General features: G+C 39.3%; 1 protein-coding gene across 1 annotated transcript in view; it reads right to left on the reverse strand.

Moving 5' to 3' along the window:
• Positions 1–655: 655 nt before the first annotated feature.
• LOC121961115 (calcium voltage-gated channel auxiliary subunit alpha2delta 1a) overlaps positions 656–22,099 on the reverse strand; it is a 113,550-nt gene continuing 92,106 nt past the window's right edge. Inside the window, exons 26-38 of the mRNA XM_042510981.2 lie at positions 21,829–21,891; positions 20,105–20,220; positions 19,926–19,997; positions 19,435–19,502; positions 19,306–19,344; positions 19,151–19,222; positions 16,733–16,885; positions 15,642–15,694; positions 14,350–14,405; positions 12,971–13,097; positions 12,209–12,321; positions 11,124–11,206; positions 656–7,070 (exon numbers count right to left, since the gene is read on the reverse strand). Of these exons, the coding sequence (XP_042366915.1) occupies positions 6,948–7,070; positions 11,124–11,206; positions 12,209–12,321; positions 12,971–13,097; positions 14,350–14,405; positions 15,642–15,694; positions 16,733–16,885; positions 19,151–19,222; positions 19,306–19,344; positions 19,435–19,502; positions 19,926–19,997; positions 20,105–20,220; positions 21,829–21,891 (1,138 nt within the window). The 3' untranslated portion in view covers positions 656–6,947. The remainder of the gene's footprint in view (positions 7,071–11,123; positions 11,207–12,208; positions 12,322–12,970; positions 13,098–14,349; positions 14,406–15,641; positions 15,695–16,732; positions 16,886–19,150; positions 19,223–19,305; positions 19,345–19,434; positions 19,503–19,925; positions 19,998–20,104; positions 20,221–21,828; positions 21,892–22,099) is intronic.

Here is a 22,099-nt window from a genome sequence, read left to right on the forward strand (position 1 = left end):
TACTACCAACAATAAAGGCCATTTTTTATTAAAAATAAATACTAAAGACATTGTAATTGGTCACATTTAAAATGTCCCCAAGCACCTGAAGGATTTTAGTTTTTCTTCATGGCCAGCAGTATGCCATACAGGACTAGGGTTAGTTTTTAACATCCATAATAAAGAGTAAAATGAGCCTGTAGTTTGTCTTTGGGGGGCAGTGAGGAATAGTGGCTCTAAGAATCTGGGCTTGAGCACAGCTGGTTTCAGGTTCGAGTGTAAAGCGGACTGCGCTAACGAGAAAGTCACTTACCATTTGATCAACATGCAATAGGGAAAACAGGAATTACTATAAATTTATGACCAGAGAACATTACGGGTCGTTCTTAATGGACGTGTCCTTGAGCCAAATTCAGTGTTGTAGAGAGATGTGGCTGGACCTACGCCTCCATCCTTTCTTTTCCTGGACATTGTTGATTTTGGCTGGACGTCAGTTTCTGATGTTGGCTAGACACTGGGAGAGCAGACTCGGGGTGCTTCCTTCTCATTTTCACACACATTTGGATGGGAAATGTGTGTTGGCAATGTGACAGAAGTTAGTAACAGAAATCTGATCCACTGTGGAAAAAAACACAGATATTTTGCAAGAAAAGGACATGAGCCAGAACTCTAAACGGAATGCAACAGATAGTAATCATAGATTTTTATTCTGAATATACCTTATTTCCACATGAATAAACACGTTTTTCCTCCCCAGATTATAAACATTGTTCCTTTTTTCTTTTTGTTGAGAACAACATCAGTTTTGTACAAATTTTTACATGACTGATTCTGGAGAATCAAGTTCCTCTAACATGTTAAAGCACAATCAAGGGAGCCTGACAGAGAGACCCACCAAGGCCCTCCAAATGTCTGGTGAGGGACAGCTTGGTGGACGCCTCGATCAAGAGCCTGCCTTGAAACCAAAGGCAGAGAAAGATTGACTGACAGGCCCGCCATTCATCTGCCAAAGTGTGGCAGCAAGGTAACAGACAAAAAAAACACACATTAAGCAATCCTCAAGATTCCAGAAATAAAAAGGCCAACCCACACGATCCATACAGAGAGCACCAACAGAGTCAAAAACACTTCATATCACATCGAGAGTATATTATTCCTGAAGTGACAGCATCTGATTTTTAGCACTTAAGAGTTGAATGGAACATCTGGACAAATATGCATGTTAATTCTCCAATGTAGTGCATCTGTAAAAGCATCCAGTTGGAGTCTTTAAGGTGGTGTGTATTTTCACTCATTTCATGTCCGTACAATGTACATCTCTGCCCAAACTGATTCAAAGGACCATACCAGGGGTTTTTCAAGTGCAGCTACAATACAATAACTACAAGTCATGTATATTTTATAGCCTATTGCTGCTGAACATTTCCACTTTTCCCCATTTTTGAAGGCATTTTCTTACTTTTCAGGCAGCTATTGTTTTCCATTAATTTCTGCACAGCTAAAAATCAATTAGCAGACTCTTGGAACTTGTGTGAAAAGCTTTTAGAGTCTGGAATTTGATTTTCATATTGTCTGCAAATAAATGGAAAAAAATGTCTGCCAGAAAAGTAGGAGAATCACTTTTTAAACACTTCATACAGTCATGCTGGCAGCTGTGTGAAGCTGTACTTAGGCACAGTGGTGCTTCAAGCTAAATGCTCCATGACAATGCCAACATACTAATTTACAATGAGCTCTAAACAACAGTCAGACATTAAAATGGCAGCAAACTACTCTTTGCTATGTAAAGACATACTTGAGTAATGACGTCCTGTGCAGAGAATCAATACATGCTATCTCTGTATGTGTTGTAATCTGAGCTTGTCTGGTTTTTTTTTGGTTAGTGCACATAAGTCCCTGTGTGTTTATCCCACTCACTAACTCCCCGCCACCACTCCGCATTATATGGTGGCTATCGCTGCTATGGTATCACACAAGGGTGACGCCCACCCTCCCATACCCCTCTAGGTTAACATCGTTAGCTCTGTCAGCACTGTTGTCGTTGGAGAACGTTTACAACGTTCTCCATCTTTGTTTAGCATGTTAGCCGGGTAAAATTTAGGACTATTTTAGCATTTTAGCATTAAACAAAGTGCAGCTGAGGATGGTGGGAATGCAATTGAATTCATGTACATTTTTGGCAATGAATCCACTAGCTGTTGAGACATCACTCAACACAACAAATGCAAACATTAAGGGAACCAATACATTAAGGACTCGTAACTTTTACAAAATTAACCATCCAGTAGTTGTAGAATTCAGTGTGGGCCAACTGACCGGAGCCCATGGATGTATAAAGAGAATTGGATACAGTGTATAGGCAGTGCCCAGTTTATTCCTATGAAAGTTGTTCCATGGTGCATGGAGTCAAAATGTTTGACTTTCAGGGTATAACATTAACCACATCTTCTGCATTGTTGGGCTCACAGACCAAGCGCACTAGAGACTTTAGCCTGACTGCTACCTTACAGTTTAGCACTCTGCTAACTTGAATAGGGACAAAATTATTTAATCGTGGGGCTTTTGCAGACCTTATCTATATCATCAGACTGCGAGGATCAAATTTAGATAGTAAAATGAGTCATTTTGCAGAGGTCACTATAACTGCACACAAACACTAGCATGGTTGAAAATCTGAAATACTACAACATGGTTTGCAAAACACTCAGCTGTAATAACTATCCATGATTTGTAGTTATTGGTCTAAAAGTCGCTAAATCTCTGGTATGGTCCTTCAATAATAGTGATTGATGCATGGTTTGAACCAATCAGACAGATTGAGTAGTGCTTGCAAACATCACGCTGGCCTATCAGATTCTTGCTCCCCCACTGACTCAGACCAGGGCAGAGCCAAATGCTGTCCCCCCAAGAGAAAGGCAGTAATAGCTGATCATACCATATCATATCATGAACAAATGCTTCCCAGCATTACACACTAAAGCAGGAGCACACCGAATATGTTTTGTTTTTTTTAAACTCAAATTGTAAGCCACTATCATGCAGCACAGGGAAACAATTTATGAGACTAACATGTTGCCTTGATAAATTGCATAAATATTGTATTATGATAGTAGGTTTCTCCAAAAGAGAATAAGAGAGTCCCATATGGCACCTGATATTCTTGGGTGTTAGTAAATGAGGAGCATAAATACCATTGTTAGTTTCACCACATTGTTTTTGTTGGAAGGTTATAGCGTAAGATAGAGGAAAACATTTAGAGTAAAAAGTGCACCACAAACCACTTGGAAAGTTCTTGACGATAACGGTGGTTGTTTGATAATAGGGGCATAAGAGCTTTGCCAGAAAATAAGACTTAGCACTCCTGCACTTGGAGGAATGCTTACAATATAAAGTCTGACATTATGCAGAGTGATGCAACAGCAATTAAAACAATTCTGAAGAGGCTGAGAGAAAAATGTTAGTGGTAATGTGGTGCACAAAGTTTAACTTGTGGTTTTTAGTTCCCCACAGTATTAAATAGTTTCCTGCAAACATGCACCATTATTTATACTTTACACACTTATAAAAGATGCACTCTCTGGTTTTGTTTATGTGGTGTAATTAGCAACCACCTGAAATCCCCAAATTAATTCCTCTGCTCATTTAGTGATGCTAATAGGCAGTAAAACCTTGGAGTGTATCCCTTTAAGAATCTGATATCACTTAACATAACGATTAGTTATAATCTGTGATTGTCAAATCATACCTGTAACCATCAGACACTTAAATATTAAAATAAATGTGGGGCTACTCAATGACCATGTTTACATGCACCCTAATATCCTACTGTTATTCTGAATGTGACAATATTCAGAATTTCATACAGATCGTGTAAACAGCATATTCTGTTTGGATATTTTAAATTAAGCCTATTTTCTGAATGTAGCATTTTCCAATTAAGATATGCTGACATTATTTAAGTTTTTAGAGCATTCTTTGTATTAGGATTATATGTCTTCAGTTGGAGTTTTTATGACAGTTTGTGGCACATGGCCTCTGGTCTGTTCACAGCCAGCTCTGTGCATGGATGCATTGTAAACAAAACAACTCGCAAACAGTTTGCAAGTCTGGGGTAGAAAGGTATGTCAAAAAGAAAAGCCACAGATTTCTGGTCAAAAGTAGGAAGAAAAACCTGGACAGAAAGCCTTGGATATCAACAGATTTTTGGATTCGCGCAAATATCGCAATAAAGACTTGCAAATGAGCAAAATTGCACAAGCAGCCCCAGCCATATTACTTGTAATTATTTTGACTTTTTAACAGCAGTCCTTCAATTAACTGCATAAATTAAAAGAATATGACCTACAGGTGTGTTTCTTATTAACAGAATAGATCATATGATGGTGTTCATCATGGCACCAGACTACATGGTTTAGTGTAGGCAACAAAACTCCTTGGTTAGATTTTAAAAGACAAAAGGGTTTGGCTTAAAAAAAAACAATTGTTCTGAAGATAACCTGTCACTAACGTATTGCGTGACAAATGTCGACATACATTTGTTGCGAAAATAAACATAATTGCATTTGCTTTTGGTTTTACACAGGATGTGAACACTAGTGTCCTGGATGAAAGTCCTGTGCTTGTTTGACCCATCCACTACCTATTGCTCCATCCCTAAGTGGACTCTCTTGGTTTTTATACTATGTCACCTTACTTTGTCTTTTGCTCCTGTAATAAACACACTGGCCACTAGAGGTTGCTGCCTAACAAATAACGTAAATACGGGTCATGATTTCTGCTTGTAAAAATGTGTTATGTGATTGTCACACCGAAAAAAAACCTAACATATTGGGGCACATTAATATGAGTATGCATGACTGTATATAAATGGTTTCATTAGCCACAAAACAACTGAGAGGCAAACCATTGCCTTTTTCAGAATAAGGGCAAAAAACAGAATATTTTGTGTATATAAACATAGTCACTGACAGCACTGCCAAACAAAACTTGTTTGGGTGCAGCTGGTTTCAGTAAAAATGACATTTATATCTAAATAACTTAAAGGTTGTTGTTTACAACGATAACATCCCACCCAATTTGCTATTTCCTAACAGAATAAGAAAGTTATTTTGTTCTCATTTTGTTCTACATAGCACATCTTAAGGATGACTTTTCAGCTCTTATCCTCACTAACATAATTAGTAGTGCATTGAGATTTTTTTTGCTTTAACAGTCCAGATTTGGTCCTGTGACATTTTTTATTTATTATTTTGGCCGATTGGTGCATTTTTTCATAAATCTGACTTTTTCTGCCCTGCAATCAAACAAGATGACATTATTTCAATAAAACCATCTACCACCTGTAAATCATCACGCTGTAGTTAGTTATATTTTATATTTGTAACTAATGGAAAAGAAGGCACACAAAATGAAACAAGATGAACTTATATTGGAGAAAATGAAATACAGCAGTAGAGAGGATCACAAGCACTGACTGACTGCAGTGATTTCTGCGGGGTGATACCATACCACAGTATAACAAACTGCAAGAGGGAACCTCACAACTACACAGTGATAGAGGTTCAGTCAGGATCAAACTGTGAAGACAAATAACAGCTGCACTTTGAACTGCAGTGCAGATAGTAGTCATTTAATTTAAAAAGTGACAGCAGCAAATACAAATGTACCGTTTCCCTTCTTTTTTTTTACCAGAATGCCAGATAAAAATCCTCATATCACCCTTGTTCATTTCCTTTAGTAGTGGCAATAAAAGAAACGGATAACATGCTGCCCTGACACTTCAGTCAAATAAATGGTAAAACAAATAAATACTCTTCCCATTCAGTAGCCACAGTCCGCAAAGCTGAAGCATTCATCCGAGTAACGCAGTCCACATGGCACTAGAGATTCTGTCAACTGAGCATACATAGGACACCAGTCAGGCTCACCCTGATTGGTTAATACGCACTATGGCAGCAAAGTTTTCACTGGAGCAATTCAAGGCGGGAAGATAATTTACTACTCTCGATCAGCTACAAATTTAAAATCCATACACTCAGCAGCAGGCCCTCTGTGGCAGTTGAAGGGTTGGTGTCTGTGCATAAACGTAACGATGAACAATGATTTCCACACTGCAAATACAGTATCTACTGTACATGAGAGAACACTGGGGTCAAAGTAAAGACGATCAAACCCTCAGAGACACTGTGAAAATGTTAGTGTTATCTAGAAAATCAGACTGAGACAACATTATTATCAGCGACCCAATGGAGGCAAACGAAGGGCACGAGTTCGTGGCGAAACAATTTGGCATCTCTTACTGCAATCTTAGCCAAATTCTCAACCACAAAGCAATAAATACCTACAAACTAGCCACTGCAAATTGATTGAAAATAAACTGAACGCTTGCAAAAGGCAGCGCTGTCTCTGGCAGTGGTGAATAAAACTGCTCAATTTCTTTAAATAACAGCAAGTCTCCCCGAACCTCCCCCATGGTGATTTAAATCCCTCGAATACTATAAGGCAGTCTGATCTCTTTCATCAATGACATCAAGCCAGAGAAAGTTCAGAAGTCGCCAATCAAAATTCATCTCTGGATTCCGATAATCTCATCTGGCGGGGAGCACTGAAGAGATGAAGGAAAGGCAAGTTCTTTCTTATCTTTCAAACTGATTTAGTTTCTTTCGTCACTTGTACCCCTGCAGCGAGTGAAATCACTTTGAGAAACCCCCGAAAATGAAGGTTTTAAAAGGAGGAACTGGCAGGATGTGGGGGGTTCACAGGTTTTTGTGTTTCTTTGTTACAAGCGCTTCTCATCGGGGTGTTCATTGTTTCGGTGGCAGCGTTGCATGCTGGTTGCCATTTTGGAGATAACAGAGGGAGGGAGGGAGGGAGGGAGAGAGAGAGAGAGAGGGAGAGAAAGAGACAGAGAGAGAGAGAGAGAGAGAGAGCGCGAGAGATTGGGAGGGTGTGATCAGGACGTTCAGAGGTCATGATGTGATGGCATGGGGTCTGGAGCCAGTCAAAACCCAGAGCAGAACCAGCTGAAGGGCCGCCATCAGCCAAAGTGAGGGGCTCAGGCTGGACGCCCCGCCACAATCAGGGTCCTCCTCCTGGTGCCGAGCGGGGAGGAAGAGAAGTGAAGTTACGGATTGTTAAAGACAATACATAAACACTTTCTGATTGACCGTTAACTTAACCCCTCCCCCGAACACCGATTGTCCAATCATTGCTTAGCGACTGTAACTTGGCACTGCAACCCAGTCAAGCTTTCTGTTTCCAATGAAAAAACATCAACTCTAAAAACAAGAATAAGCAATAAAATGGGGAAAATATGACCTGAAATGGAACAGAAAATTTCTCTTTTCAAGATTTTTTGCAACAGGTAAAAGTATCAAGTAAAAAGTGTCTCAAAGAACCACAGATATTGTGTGGTGATTGCTGTGATACACACTTGTCGAAAAACTTGTTTTATTGACTGTTTTATACCATCACTGACCACTGACTCCCCAGTCAAAGGAATATTTCACTGCTTGGAAGATGGCCTTTTAATAAAACTAGTCTGTCTATGCTGTAGAAAGACACAAATACTTTGAAGATTGGTGTTACTGTTACAATCAACTTTACTCAAGAGTTAGAAAACATACACATACAACTACCAGAATGCACTGCACTACATCAGACCAATAAACGCTCCTGCTGGTAGGCGATATAGTGCAAACTGTTCATAAAACAATATGCCGGACCGGCTGGTAAGGAATGATCACGTACAGTTAAACGGTTGGCTAAAACATGTTTCTGAAAACATTGAGGTTGGAACAGGCCACTCAGTAACAGAATCTTGGTTTATATTAGATTAGCAGTGCGGAGATTTGATTACAATTAATCACAATTAAAATTAAACAAGGCACTAAAAAATGTTTCTGTAAACATTATAGGCAAGAAATAGGTAATACAGTAACTTAATCTACGAGAATGTGGAAGTACGGCCTGTAGTTCAAGCAATAAGCCTGAGGGCCAGCATCATCCAGCAGAGTAACGCTGGGGGGAGCAGAGATATTTAGGCATTATTTAGACAGAGGAAAGTTTACCACAGTTCATTAACACATATTATCCACATCGTTATGATAAAAAGCTGGATGAAAACTGGTGAGGTATCATTTTAATTGGCTGGTAGGGGCTGCAGGTTTTCCCGGAAATCGACTCAGCTAAAAACAAGAAGCCTTATAATTTGTCACAGACCACATTTTGGCCTTCGCTGTGGCTCAAAACTAACGTTCAGAAAACGTTTAAACAATTCCATATTTTTAGCGCGTAACGAAACCCAGCCATACTGTCGACACAGCTGGAGCATACATTGTGTGCTTCTGCGCTGCTGTTTACAAAACATTACTGTTAATTACTGTGAATGCTCACATCATTATTATTAAAGTTATGGTTATAGTTATCATTCTTGGAGTGGAAAGCTCTTTAATCTGCCACCTTTGTCGCTGTAATCTGCATATATGCCCTGCAACAACGGAAAGCTTGACAGGTGCAGCGTGTTAGCAACACTAATTTTGGGGTGTGTGGCTAAGCAAACGGTCAACCAGAACTATGCAGGGATCAAACAGGAGGTCAGGAAATATAAAAAAGCTCCAAAATGTCTTTTTTATACCTGACTGGAAAACTCTCTGTGTCTCTAAACTCTCTGTGTGCTTAGCATCTGGAGAGGGAAAAGGGAAAGAATGTCTCGCCTCGATATGTGTTTGGAGAGGAAAAAAAAAAGTTGAGAATCATTACAAGAGACGCACAAACGTCTGGAGGCAAATGAGAAGTGAGTGGCCTGTTTTAGCTAACGTCTGGCTACATCGCTAATCAGATGTCAATGGAGATGGACACTGGAGTCTATTGCCTGAGACGGACAATGATAGATGGGGGAAGATACAAAGGCTGGAAGTTCAAAGTCAGGTGAAACGGAGAAAATGTTGGCGAGAGACACAAAAAGACCGGGAGGTAAGTCGGGGAGGGAGGCGAAGACAGATGGTGGTAGAACATAAGAGAGAGTGACAGGTGAGAAAGATAAGGGTCGGAAAAAGACATGAAGAGGTGGAACAAAGCCGAAACAGTCAGATGTAAAAGGAGGGGAAGAGATAAGGCGAGGAAAACAAACAGAGAGTAGAAACACCAGGAGAAAGGATGTAAAAGTTGGAGCCAAAAGCAAGTAAGATTGAGTGCAAGATAATGGTAAACTGTTAATGAACGAGAAAGCGAGCGTTATGGGACTGACCCGAGACAGCACATGAACAGTGGCAGCAGTAACATGAGCAGAGAGGAAGCCAATGGGGAGCCTGCGCTCCGTCGGCACATGGCCTCATCCTAACCATCAACAGCCAATCACAGAGCAGGAAACAGAGAAAGAGAAAGAGAGTCATGCAGCAAAAGATAGTTAGCAAGAAGCAAATATGAGCAGAGAAGGCAAGAAAGTTAGTTTAGTCGTACAAGACAGATGCATTCACTTGCAGGAGTGTGAGAGAAGGTGTGTGGGTGGATGTTTGTGTGTATGACAGTTAATTTATTAAACCGACAAACTTTGACACTGGAAAAAGACTACAGAGTGAAAACAAACAGAGCATTCAGGCGCAGAGGTTTCACACGCAGAGATTCTGTGCTGCTCATAGAAATGTTTGTTTAGCTTAGTTATTCATAGTCGAGCAACAAGCGACTTTGCATGGGAAATCTGCACACATTCAGCTTTCGAGGGATTGTAACAAAAAAATGGCATGCACCATGTAAAGATATTAGTAGTGGAAAGGTGCCATGGGTAGAATTTCTTCACTGATATATTGTTTCCGTATCGGGAGTGCAGATTAAGGATTTTGGCTCTGTCCAGTGAGGCTAAAAGCTTAACTTTTTTTAAAGACTGACTGATATCCTTCCTTAGTTCTTTATTGGTCCCTCATATACTGCTGTTGCTACCCCTGATTTTCCAGGTGAAATGCCAAAACAGATCAAGTTGTTTCATCTGGAGTATGAATTTAGAAGGTAAGAGATATTAAACAAAAAACAGTCCCATGAACAGGCACTTTGGAGGTAGGCTTGGATGATATAAACTAACATCTAAACTACAGTTTAAAAGCACTTCTGACTGGTTTTAACAGAAGGCATCACATGACTCCAATCAGCTTCTTTCCACTGGCTCCCTGTTTGTTTTAGAATTGATTATAAGATTTTTCTGATCATTTTTTAAAGCTCATTCGGTTTGGCCCCAAGCTGATAACAGAAATGTTGACCCCATTTGGCCAATTTGCAGCCTTAGAGCCGCAGGTGGGGCCCTTCTGGCCCTTCCAAAGTCAAGGCTTAAATCTAAAGGTGACCGTGCCTTTGGCATTAGGGCCCCTCTGCTTTGGAACGACCTGCCTGGGGATAAATGGCTTGCAGAATCAGTGACCCCTTTAAAACCACTCCTTAAAATCAATTTTTATAGACTTGCTTTGATTTAATGTCATCTTTTTATTTACTACATTTATTTAAATTGTGTTTCATTCAATTAATTTCCTTTTATTTTGTGTTATTTTCGTTTGCTTTCATTACTTTTTTTGTTTTTAGTATTTTTTTTTACAATTAATTTAAAAATATGGCAAAAAAAAACAATTAATGCCACTTTAATTATATTAGATTCAGATGTGCTTTTATATTCTCATTTAAATTTGCAATACAAATTAATTTATTTCTAAGGGGACATCTCAACATCAGTATTTTAGTAAATGTGAGTTATGGTCCAGCCCTAATGTACCTCTGGGTTTTCAAAAATATATGTTAGCTTTGGATCAACAGATGATTTTAGATTCCTGTCAGTGTTAGAAGTACTGATTGAAGCTCTGTCCTGTAAGCTGTCCAGGCCTAGATTTACTTTGGCAATGAACTCAAATGATTTTAGCAGCGAAACCACAAAACAGTAGCCCGGGGGCGCTCACTTTAATTTGAAAGGCTTTCCCCATTTCAGGCTGGATTTTCTGCAAACTTCTCCAATTCTTCTGAGACTAATAAAGCAGCAATGGTCTCACTGTTTAGCAGCTTGGCAATAGTATACATGAAACCCTACACAGAGCACCATTAGTAACAAAAGTGTGCAGTTCAAATTGTTCTCAATCAGAAGCAGTCCAGGTCTGACGGAAGCCACTTACGTGTTCATTGTTATCAAAACAGACCGCGGGCCCTTTCCTGTACCGAGGATTCTGGGCCAGTTCGCAAGGATCAGGACCATTAGCTGGATGAGTAATGTCAGGAATATGACACAGTTTCTGAGTGTTCTTTTTTGTTTTTCAAAAGACACTCTGATTACACCATGGAAAATTATTCAGGTGAGACTGCCCAAGTTCATACAGTTTTTTCATGCACTTGTCAATTTTGAGATTTTATTCTCATAACATAAAGAAAAACCTCAAAAATACACATATAGGTGTTTATTTTAGTTCAGATTTCTGTTCTGGAAATGTATGTAAAAAGTGCATATTTAACAAGATAATACCTCATTTGCATGTGTAACTAAAACTTCTGATAACTACACAAATAACTATAAAAAATGATTGTCCTAATGTAAGTAATAAACTAGAGAAGTTTCATACTTATAATAAATATCTATTAGTTTAAAATTTGACCCTATACACCTGTAGTGGCTTATTTTGGTCTAAAAATCTATGGCATTTTATCATGCATATCTTTAAAGGCCGTTAAAACTTTTTTTTTTCTGATACTCTGAGCCAGAAATCTTTTATTCCTACTTATAATTTGATGGTTTTATATTGGGATTTTTTCATATATTATTCAGAGCCTGATTCTTCTTTCTAAAATGTTATGTTTGAATTGCTTAAGATTTCAATAATACGGCAGTCAGTTTTGGGCATTGTGTTTTCTGACAACTCAATCCATACTAGATAATAGTCCTGTTTGTTTGAGGGTGCATTATAGATTTGTTTGTAAGCTATTCAGCAGATGCATCCCACACGACCATCTGCTTTACAGATGCAGTGGAGACAAACCCAGAGTGGACACAGCTGAGATCTGGGCCATATTTTTTACGTCAATAACTGTGGAAGTGTTCTCTTGTTATTATTACGACTGTGGGATTCCAAAGCTGAATAGTTAGTTGTGGGAATTACAGATAATCCATGATAATCTTGTCTAAAGCAAAAACGTCTTGAAACATCTGTTCGCTGAATCATTTGTACATGTTGGCGCCAGATGATGGCTGCGTTGGGTAAAAGGATACACTGCTGTTCGTCCTGTATTAACGGCTTGGTGTCACAGGACGAGCAGGTGAGTTTTGCATCAGAGATGATAAAGACCAGGTTCGTCTTGGGCAGTTTTTCAGCATGGTAGAGCCTGGAGAGGAACACAAGAGACACAAGAGACATTGTTGACATGTGGGCTTGAGTTCAGGAAAAATGGACATCAAATATCACAGAGACATGCAATGAAAGGAAGACACTGCTTTTGTTCTGTTGCCTGAAAATAGACTTAAATCATACTTCAGAATATTTAGAACAATGAAAAGCATACTGCTGATCGCTCGATTAAGCCTCCAAACTGCTTTTATTCCTAGGGGGACAGAACCCTGCTGTGCCACCCCACTGTCCTCCAGGACCTTAACCGAAACCCACATGTCTCTGGTGCACAAATGATTTTCTCTGCTTTTTTATGGCGGTCGTTAAAACGAAACGTGTGTGCGACTAATGTGCAGGAACGCAGCACGGCATGCAGGCAGGCACTCCATTAGCCGGCACGAGGGGGCTTTAAAATGGCGTACGTACACACACGTGTGCACAATCACACACAAACGAACATGCCAGGACGGTGGTCCGCGCTAGTGACTTGACTTCACCTTCATGGCATGTGAATTTTTACAGCCCGCTCTTAGTGGCACCTCTGGGGACTTCATTTGTGTCTTATGGATGCAAAAGTATCACTGCAGGTCAGGGAAAGTGTCTGGACCTTGACTATGAGTGAGTGTACATACACGCTATATGCTTACCTGGTGCAGTTTTCACAGTCGATTGTGCCTTTGTAAGACAGATTGTTGGTCTCAAAGTAGTATTGAGTTTGCTCTGTGATGCAGACCTCTTTGAACATGGCATCAGACATTTCTTCATCCATCTCAGCTGTGGAAAGACGCACAAGAACATTGAGCTATAATCTCTACCAAAAATATATAAATCTGAAACATGAGTTAAACATTAAAGTGTTACACTGTCATTGGATACAGGGCCATAAAGCCCTACATCCACCATATAACACCCCCCTTCAAGTTGGACTTAAGTCCCACTCACATCACAAATTTGAGAATCTCAGATTTGACAAAATAAAAACTCCTATTCGACTTGGACTTAAACATGAATGACTCATGACTTCACTTGGATTTGAGCATTTTGACTTGAAAATGCTCAATGCCTTCCCCCAAGCCCAAGGATGAAAAAAAGTGTTATTTAAAAAGTGCCCTGAATCAATTCATTGTCCTTCATTTCTGGAATCAACTAACGTTAATAGTATTCACTCCCAGCAGGCTGACACTTAAGTCCCCAAGTCCAATCTGAACCGATCCAACAGCATCCAAACAAATTGCAGGACAGAAACATGAAAAGTAAAGGTTACATTACTGAGCGCCAGCTGGAAAAAAACAAAGATACAATGGACAATAAATACGGTATATTTCGAATATTTTCACTGCTTTACCTTGCTGTCAGGCAGCTCTTTCCAATGGGGAACTAAAGTCGTTATCTACGTTCCCTCCAAAGCCACCAGACCATTGATAAAAATAGTAATTGTAGCTCACTGAATATGGGAGCTGCTGGTACTGGCCGTACTTATCTACTGTAGGTAACAAACTAACTAGCTCATACAACCCCACTAAAAAAAAAAAATCCAAACTATCCCTTTAAGATCTGGCTGTATTTGCATAGATCCAATGAGCTGACTTCATCAAGTAATTTCCATCATACACCATAAACAACTATCGCACTGAACGATCTGTTCCCTTGTTTTGTTTTTAATCTGTTGGTAATCTGTATTTTGTCAAGCATATTTATATCCACACAAAATATCACACGCAACCATAATTGCCCATTTACAAGGTCTGGCTCAACATCTAAGACACAAGTATTTAATTGTTCCTGTTTAATTTTTATTCACTACATACTCTTGGCATGTGTTGAGTATTTCACCACAATTTCGAAATTTCGGCTGCAGTTTGAAAATAATGTGTTCAATATCTTTTAAGACCTTGTCAACATAGAATTAAACATCGACTTTATTTCCATTATGAGACAATTTAGGTGGTCCAGAGCTTAACACTGCACAAAAAAAAAAATCTCAAATCACAATTCTTTTCTTTATGTCAAATCGACGGGGACTCACCTGCATCCAGGAAATTGGGGAATGTGATGCTGACCAGTAACTGTTGTAGTATTGACCTAAGAGCAAAAACAAACCCGGGAATGAAAAATTACTGGACTCATTGGAACATATTCTGCAATGAATCATCTGTGTAAATGTTAAAGCATCAATAAATCAAGGGAAGATTTTGTGGAATGTTGACTGTCTTGGGAACAATTCAGCTATTAAACAGATGCTATATGTCCATTTTGGAGGAACAAATCCATGCCTGCTTTTCATTATGGTCTGAGTTTAAGGACTTAAAATTCAGGCTTTTTAGTGTATATTTTTGTTATCAGTCACTAGGGAAAAATAGGCTGACACTAATGATAACAGTATAGAAAAATTTAAAGAAATAGTTCTGATTTTTTGAAGTGGGGCGGTATGGGGTACTTATCCATAGACAATATATAACGTACAGTAGATGTCAGTAGGTACGCCCCAAGTTTGGAAAAGCAAACAGGGGTTAAACTCAAAGGCAATCTACTGCTGTGGACGGGGATCAGCAACAAAATGTACAGTGGCCACTTTACAAAAAAATCAACCTAAAAAAACATCAGTTTGACCCTTTAAAAACTGAGCAAATTGTAGTACCAAGAAGTGGCCCAAAAATTAGCAAGGTTTTAGTAAAAAAAAAAATTGTAAAAAGAAAATGGAAAAAGGAGAAAATGAGCTCAATAAAGTACTAAAAAATCTTTTATTTTTTCTGCAACATGATTTTAAATATTTAATTAAGACAATTATAAATACAGTTTTCTGGACTTTTCTCTATTTTTAAAAAAAATATATACAATCTAATAATCCCCCACCAGGTAATTTTCAGATAATTTGCAAGTAAACTCTTAGTAATTTTTTGAAGGACATTTCTTACCAAATTTATTTTTTCTTTTTTTTTGTGATTTTACAAAGAAATATAACCAATTTTCTCAGATTCTAGAGGTTCGCTACTAAAAGTAGTCTGAATGCAGTACAAGAAAGCTGATGTCGATCCAGGTGTTAAAGGGTTAAGTGTAGGTTATATGGAGAGTATTTTCACTGCTTTACCTTAAAGGGTTACACCACCTACATTCATAATTCAAAGTTCAATCAATATCTTTGAGAATGAGTGACTCTCTCAACGACACCAGAGAGGTCTCAAACTTGTGATGTCCATAGACAATGAACGGGAGCCAATTTTTTTTTTTATATTGAAGTCTGTGTCAGAGTACTCTGTATACTCTGTACAACCCCACCTCAAAAAATCCAAACTATCCTATTAAGTAAAAGGGACTCACCAGGCTGCAGCTGTCACCCACCATCCTAAATTCAAAATATCTGCAATTGTGGGCTGAGGGGGACAAGAAAAAGATAATTAATATCAGACAAGACGAAATCAGGTCTATAATAAACTACCAACAAATCATTTTAAGCTCATTAAGCCAATCTGAACATCCTGCTTGTGTTTATAGTGGCAGTCCAGATTTGCCACAAAGACCAAGAGGTCCAACAGGAGAGTTTTTTTTTTAAACTTTCCTCCCTCTCAGAGGAAATTAGAACACAATCCTCCTCAACAGATGCAAGCATAAATATGTAAACAAAGAGCTAGTGAGAAAACAAAGTAGCACACGGTTTGAATAAAAGGTCCAACATGCTGTTTTGATTATGGTTAGCATGCGAGGGCCTTGTTTTGGCAAATGAGAGCTGCATCCTTTCTCTTCAGTTGATGCTGCGTTGAGTCATCATGGAGTCTTAACTAACCGTGTAAGAGGCGTCACCAGCTGTTGATGGAGTCTTTGATCAGAAAATAACGGCACCTTTCATCTCACCTTGGTCACTGAAGCGAGACGTACGCATTTGTGCTCGAAGTCGGGAAATTACATGGTTTCAATTGTCATTAGTGAGGGGAATTTTTGCATCTGTGAATATCTACGAACACTTTAATCTTTTTCTTAGGTATCAGCTTATTACCTCCATCTACAGCTGAAACATCTTCAGACATTTGCATCATTTCACTGTACATTTTGTCAGTGATGAAAAACAGTGCCTCTTTCTACATCACTTGGTGTGTTAGCCAAGCACGCTACACCACCTAATCCTGTTACTGTTACTGCAAACTCCCACTCTAACGCTTTCACCATACCCTTTGCTTCCCCTCTCATCTGCTCTACCCAGATTTATGGCTCCCCGGTGAGTGACCGCTTGTATGTTTTTGGAAGTGTGTGAACAAGCAGGTATGGCTACAAATGGCTGCATGTGTACTTGTCCGTGTGCTCATTCAGGGAAATGAGTGGATATCAAAATGTGTGAACATGTAAGTGTGGGTGTGCACATGTGGGTGGCTCTGTGTGTGTGTATGTGTGAGTGGTCTCTGGCTTATGTAACTCACCACGTAGACGGATCGCAGGCCTGCAGCCGCCTCGCTCTCCTTCACGGGGTCACAGAGTGACTGGTAGTCGAAGGTCTTCTTAAAGGTGAACAGGGACGAGTTGACCAGGTTTACCATGAGGATCGGGTCGATAACGCCAAAGAAACGCCCGATCTAAGGACAGGGAGAAGAAAATTATAAAAGGTAACTCTTTTAAAATGAACTTTTTTATTTTTTACTATTTTTGAGAAAAACAGAACATATAGATGAAGGGATAACAGACAGGGTCACTATAGCAGAAAATGATCCCTGCATACATGGATCTGCAAAAACAACCAAAAACACTGTAGTATGCGTGCCAGGCCAGTTGTTGATAGTGTAACTTTGTAATAACAACATAAAAGAACACCATGTGCATACCCGAAATGCAGCCTTAATGTCACTGTTCTCACAGGGTCCATGCATTGCCAGTTAACACGGGGGCAGAAGAGGTTGTGTTTTCAAAGGACTACTCTAAAACCTGGCTTCAAAAGTTTGCATTTTCAGGCCCCCAAAACACCGTTGTTGTGTCGAACGAAAGGCCAAACCGCAACAAAAGTTCAACATTTCATGCAAGAACTGTTGCTGTGTAAACGGCCCCTCATACACTGACCATGGAAAAGTATTTCATAAAATCCAACTTCAAAAAGTCTGAACAATCCCAGTCAGAATAGAGTTTTTAAAATGGCCAGAAGCATTGCAATTTTCAGTCTCACAAGTTCTTTAATACACTGACAACTGACCTGCCATGAAGTGGAAAGTACCAATATACCGTAACTCTCATTCTTTAATACCTTTAATTAGATGTAAGCTTACCTACACTGATAAATATACCAGACTTCACGAACACACATAAAAGTACACCAGCCCTTTGAGCATTAATATACCAGACTACCAGTGTGTGCCTAACCTAACGATTTTAAAGCGGAAATCATTTCAGTAAAAAAGGTCAGAGAAATGTTTGAACCCCCTCTGCATGAGCAAAAGAACTTGCATACTGTCGACCTATGATTGTTAAATGTAGCATATGCACAAGAATTATGCTTGTAGATGTGCAGAAAATAATGTGACAGTGACTTTACACACACACACACACACACACACACACACACACACACACACACACACACACACAAAAAAAACTCAGTAAATCAACCTCAAACCAGGATGATGGACTTCAGTATAATCTGATTAACACAGTTCACCATGCAGCCATAAATTACTTCTCAGAGGAAGTAGTTTGTCTCGACAGGTGTGACATGACCGTGTGCATGGGAGTGTTTAAGTACTTGTGTTTCCAGGAGGGCGTGTGTACAGTAAGTAGTACTCATCTATATGGGTGAGTGTGCTGAAAGACACACATGAGTGTGTGTGTGAGGAAATGCAAACTATCCCTTTCCTTCCACTTTGTAAGGTCACCGCTAACAAGCCGTCCTCCACATATCCATTCCTCTTTTGTCGAACAGCCAGAGGACATATAAATCTTCCAATCTATAAGGTAACGGGAGCCTTCCCTCCTTTCCCTGTGCAGTAAAACAAATAATGAATTAACAGTCACAGCCCTGTTGGCTGCAGACTCCCTGAGGGTTGCGGTGAAAGAAAAGGAACGAAAGACATAAAGAGGGGGAGAGAGTGAGAAGCTTACAGAGGGTAAGAAACTTTGCTCCTGTAGGAAATATGATTGAGGGCACACAGCCTTCTCCAAACAAGGCCTCAGGTCCCTGGGTTTTAGTGCTGCTGCCAAACTTCAGAGGGCCACTGATTTATCCAGCGCACACCCAGCACTGATTAGGAAGGAGCCGAGGCCGCATGAAAAAACATTTACTCAGACGACAGTAGGGACCCGCTGTTAGCATTTAGCATAGGGCATCAGGGAGCAAAGAAAAACCTGTACACATACTGTATATAGGTTTGTGTGTAAAGATAGGTCATATTGTATTTAAGAGGCTTCATTAGTTTTATTTTGCTTTGGTTGTTACAGGAAAATTAAGACTGAGGTCTGGCTGATCTTAGTTAAATACTATTAAATACGTAGAATAAGAAGCTGTATAAGATAGATGTATAAGTGCAGTGAGTTTTTTTTAATTGAATTTAAGCGTGTGTTTACATCCATGTCTGTCTGATGTTGCTGCAAAGAAGCTACAAATTCAAAAACATGGACACTTTATGCACATCTTCAACCCACAGCGCAGATGATTTACCCAATCAGCACAATTTCAAGTTGAACACCCGCGATTAGTGTCACCAACAAACAGCTGGCCTGACATACAATGAGAAAACATGACGCCCCAGCCACAGCTGCTGCTGGTGTGGAGGCACTAAAAAAATCATTACTCAAGAATTACAGTTAACCTGGCTTGGTTTTTAGTTTATGACCGAGAATAAGGTGCAGAGGCCCACCTGATCAATATGTTCATCTCGATTGGACATCACCAGGAAGCCCCCGTCATCCAGTATAACACAGTCCACGTACTGGAATCACATACACATTAACCCAATATTGCATCCATAAACTGAAGTTAAACATACAAAAAATATGCAATTCAGTCTCTTACCGGATCATTTCGCTGACAGCCACATATCTCATCATTGCACTGAAAGTACAATAGAGCAGACAGAGTAAGAAAAAGTCACAGTCTGGATGAAGTGTGTCCTTGTGTGTCATGCTGATAGAATCCACTCACATTGATCTTCATTGTTGTGTTGATGAAGCTCGCCATCCAGGAACTAATGTCCAACTTTACACCGACCACTGGGATCAAACACAAAAGCCAGACATCCTAGATCATGTTGGACCTCTGTGTCAACTTTACTCTCTGAACTCGGAAAATGCAAACTTGGCCAAGGATCACAGGAGAGCAGACAACTTGATGTGTGGTTTGTGTGCGTGTGTTTGTGTGTATATGTCAGAGGGAGAGGGAAAATAGATAAATGAGGAGTAGCAGCCTCTAAATAATATCTGTGTATGTGTCAGAGGATATTAGGCATGAAAAGGGTTAAGGCAATATAGTGGTAAATGTATTTGTGTAAATAAGACACATAGCTGTGAGTGTGAACGTGTTTATATGTAGGTGCCAGAGAGAGAGCGACAGCTTGAGAAATGAGTAGTGTAAATGTGTAAATACAAGTCCGTCGGTGTGTGTGTGTGTGTGTGTGTGTGTGGGTGCGTGCTTACCAGCTGGTTTGAGTATGATACCATCAATGTTTAGGTTTACTGCTCTGCTCACCAGGACCGAGTCGTCACTTACTGCAAGAAGAACAAAGTGAGCACAAGAGAACACTATATATATGCGTGCAGACATATTAAGAGTCATGAAAACACACATGCGCACGTTTATGCTGGCTTTTACTCACCGTTCTCTTTATTGCTGTAGGGTGTCGGAGTGAAGATGTACAGATCATTGTCCAAACTTCTTTTATAAAAACTTGACTCGTACGTCTCTGCTTCTTCTTCCCAGGCCAGCCCAGCACTGTCAAACACATTTATCCAAAGCAACACACACAAACAATGCCATTATAAAACCTCTTCTCAAAAAAAACCCCATCCAACAGATGTCTTTAAGAAATGTAGACTATTTGCAATCACAGTTTCTTAGTGACACAAGAAATAGATGTTGACTTACTGACTAACTTAATACTATAAAAATATGAGCCCCTCCAGTCTGGCAAGAGATTCCAACTTAGCTTTTTTTTCACGGGCCCTAAATAAACTGGATAGCTTTATTAAAGATCCACAATAAGAAGTACATTTACATGCCCCAAATTACTTAACTAGAATATCACTTTGTGTTTCCACTCGTTTAGAGGCGTCTAATCTGCCATTAATGTAACAGAAAAAGATTTTTTCCAACCTCATTGAGAAAATTCATTCAATACATCAAGTATTAAAGGAAAAGAAGCGGTTCCACCTGTTTATACAATTTAGTCATAAGTATCTTGTGGCATGCAGCCCTTTTTTAATCTAATGTAATCCCCATGTGTGGCAAAGAATATGCAAAAAGAATATATCTATTCCAACCAGAGAGAAACAAGCGGATGAAACATTTACATGGTTATTAAGTGTTAATATTTTCCTATTGAACTAATTATAAAAGGTTTACACCTCCCCTCTGAACCTGATTGAAAGTTCCTTTTGATCAGGCCAGTACCTTCTGATTATTGTGGTTACATGAGATATTTTTTACTCTGATTGGGTTTATATTCTAATTATTAGTGGAATATTATGGTCCATTTAAATGCACCTTTTGAAAGTTTACTCAGTATGGTAAATTTACAATTTATTAATCCCAATAGTCGAGATTGATCCATGCATTGCCTTCAGCACCACAGACTATGGCATTCTTTCAGATTCTTACATCATAGAATGGACCAAATCATTTTTTTTAACATTTGCAACTTTGACTGTCATTATCTCTCCTCTGGGTTACCTCAAGGACATGTATTGGGGACATTGCACTTGCCCTGTATAAGCTTCCACTTAGCATTATCCTTTGAGAATATAAGGCAGAAGCAGATTTTTATGCAGATGATACACTTATTTACCCCCCTGTCTCTTAAGATGACCCTGCTCATTGCTCTGATCTTCAACAAGCACAAATAACAAAAAATGTTGTTCCTTCCAAATATATTAATATATTCCAAAATCAGAGAAAAAAAAAATCACAGTTTGACATCTGTAAAATACCAACAAACTTATCTAGATTAGACTGATGTGTCCTGTTTTCATGCCAACTATATTACTGGTCTTTGTACTGGACTAGCATTGAGAAGAGGGATTCAATAACAAAGATGAAGCTTTCAATTTACCACTTTATCTACATTCCAACTCTGACCTATGTTCATGTGCTTTGGGTGGTGACTGGCCTGCTTTGGTTGGCTGGCTACCACTATGACTCTGACATGAACAAGTGGCAAGGGATGAATGTTCAAAATGTTATAAACACAATGTAAAGCACTTGATGTGTAAGCTGCAGCTTTGTGAGCAGACCACATCATTATTTGTCATCAGATAATCCTAAACATATTATTCCTCCCATGCCTCTAAATCAACTCCCCTTCCCCATGAATTTGACAAGTACCTTTTGGGGTAGACCCGTGTGATCCCTCCATCGGTGGCAACAAATCTGGCCAAGACACCATGCCTGACAAGCAGAGAAGATAAAGCCATAAAACATACAGTTACAAAAATCTGGAATGTGCTTTATGCCTGCAAGACATTTACTGGTGATGCTGAAGTACTTGAACCATCTGTATCAAGTTTCCACTTGGACATTCATTATCAAATGCCAAGTAACAAATAATTGATGGCACATTTCCGTTCATGTGCTGGATCCCAAAAAAGCAAGTGGC

The sequence above is a fragment of the Plectropomus leopardus genome, chromosome 22 (assembly GCF_026936395.1).
Source record: "Plectropomus leopardus strain MGB_pleo_1.0 chromosome 22, ASM2693639v1, whole genome shotgun sequence".
Lineage (NCBI taxonomy): Eukaryota > Metazoa > Chordata > Actinopteri > Perciformes > Serranidae > Plectropomus > Plectropomus leopardus.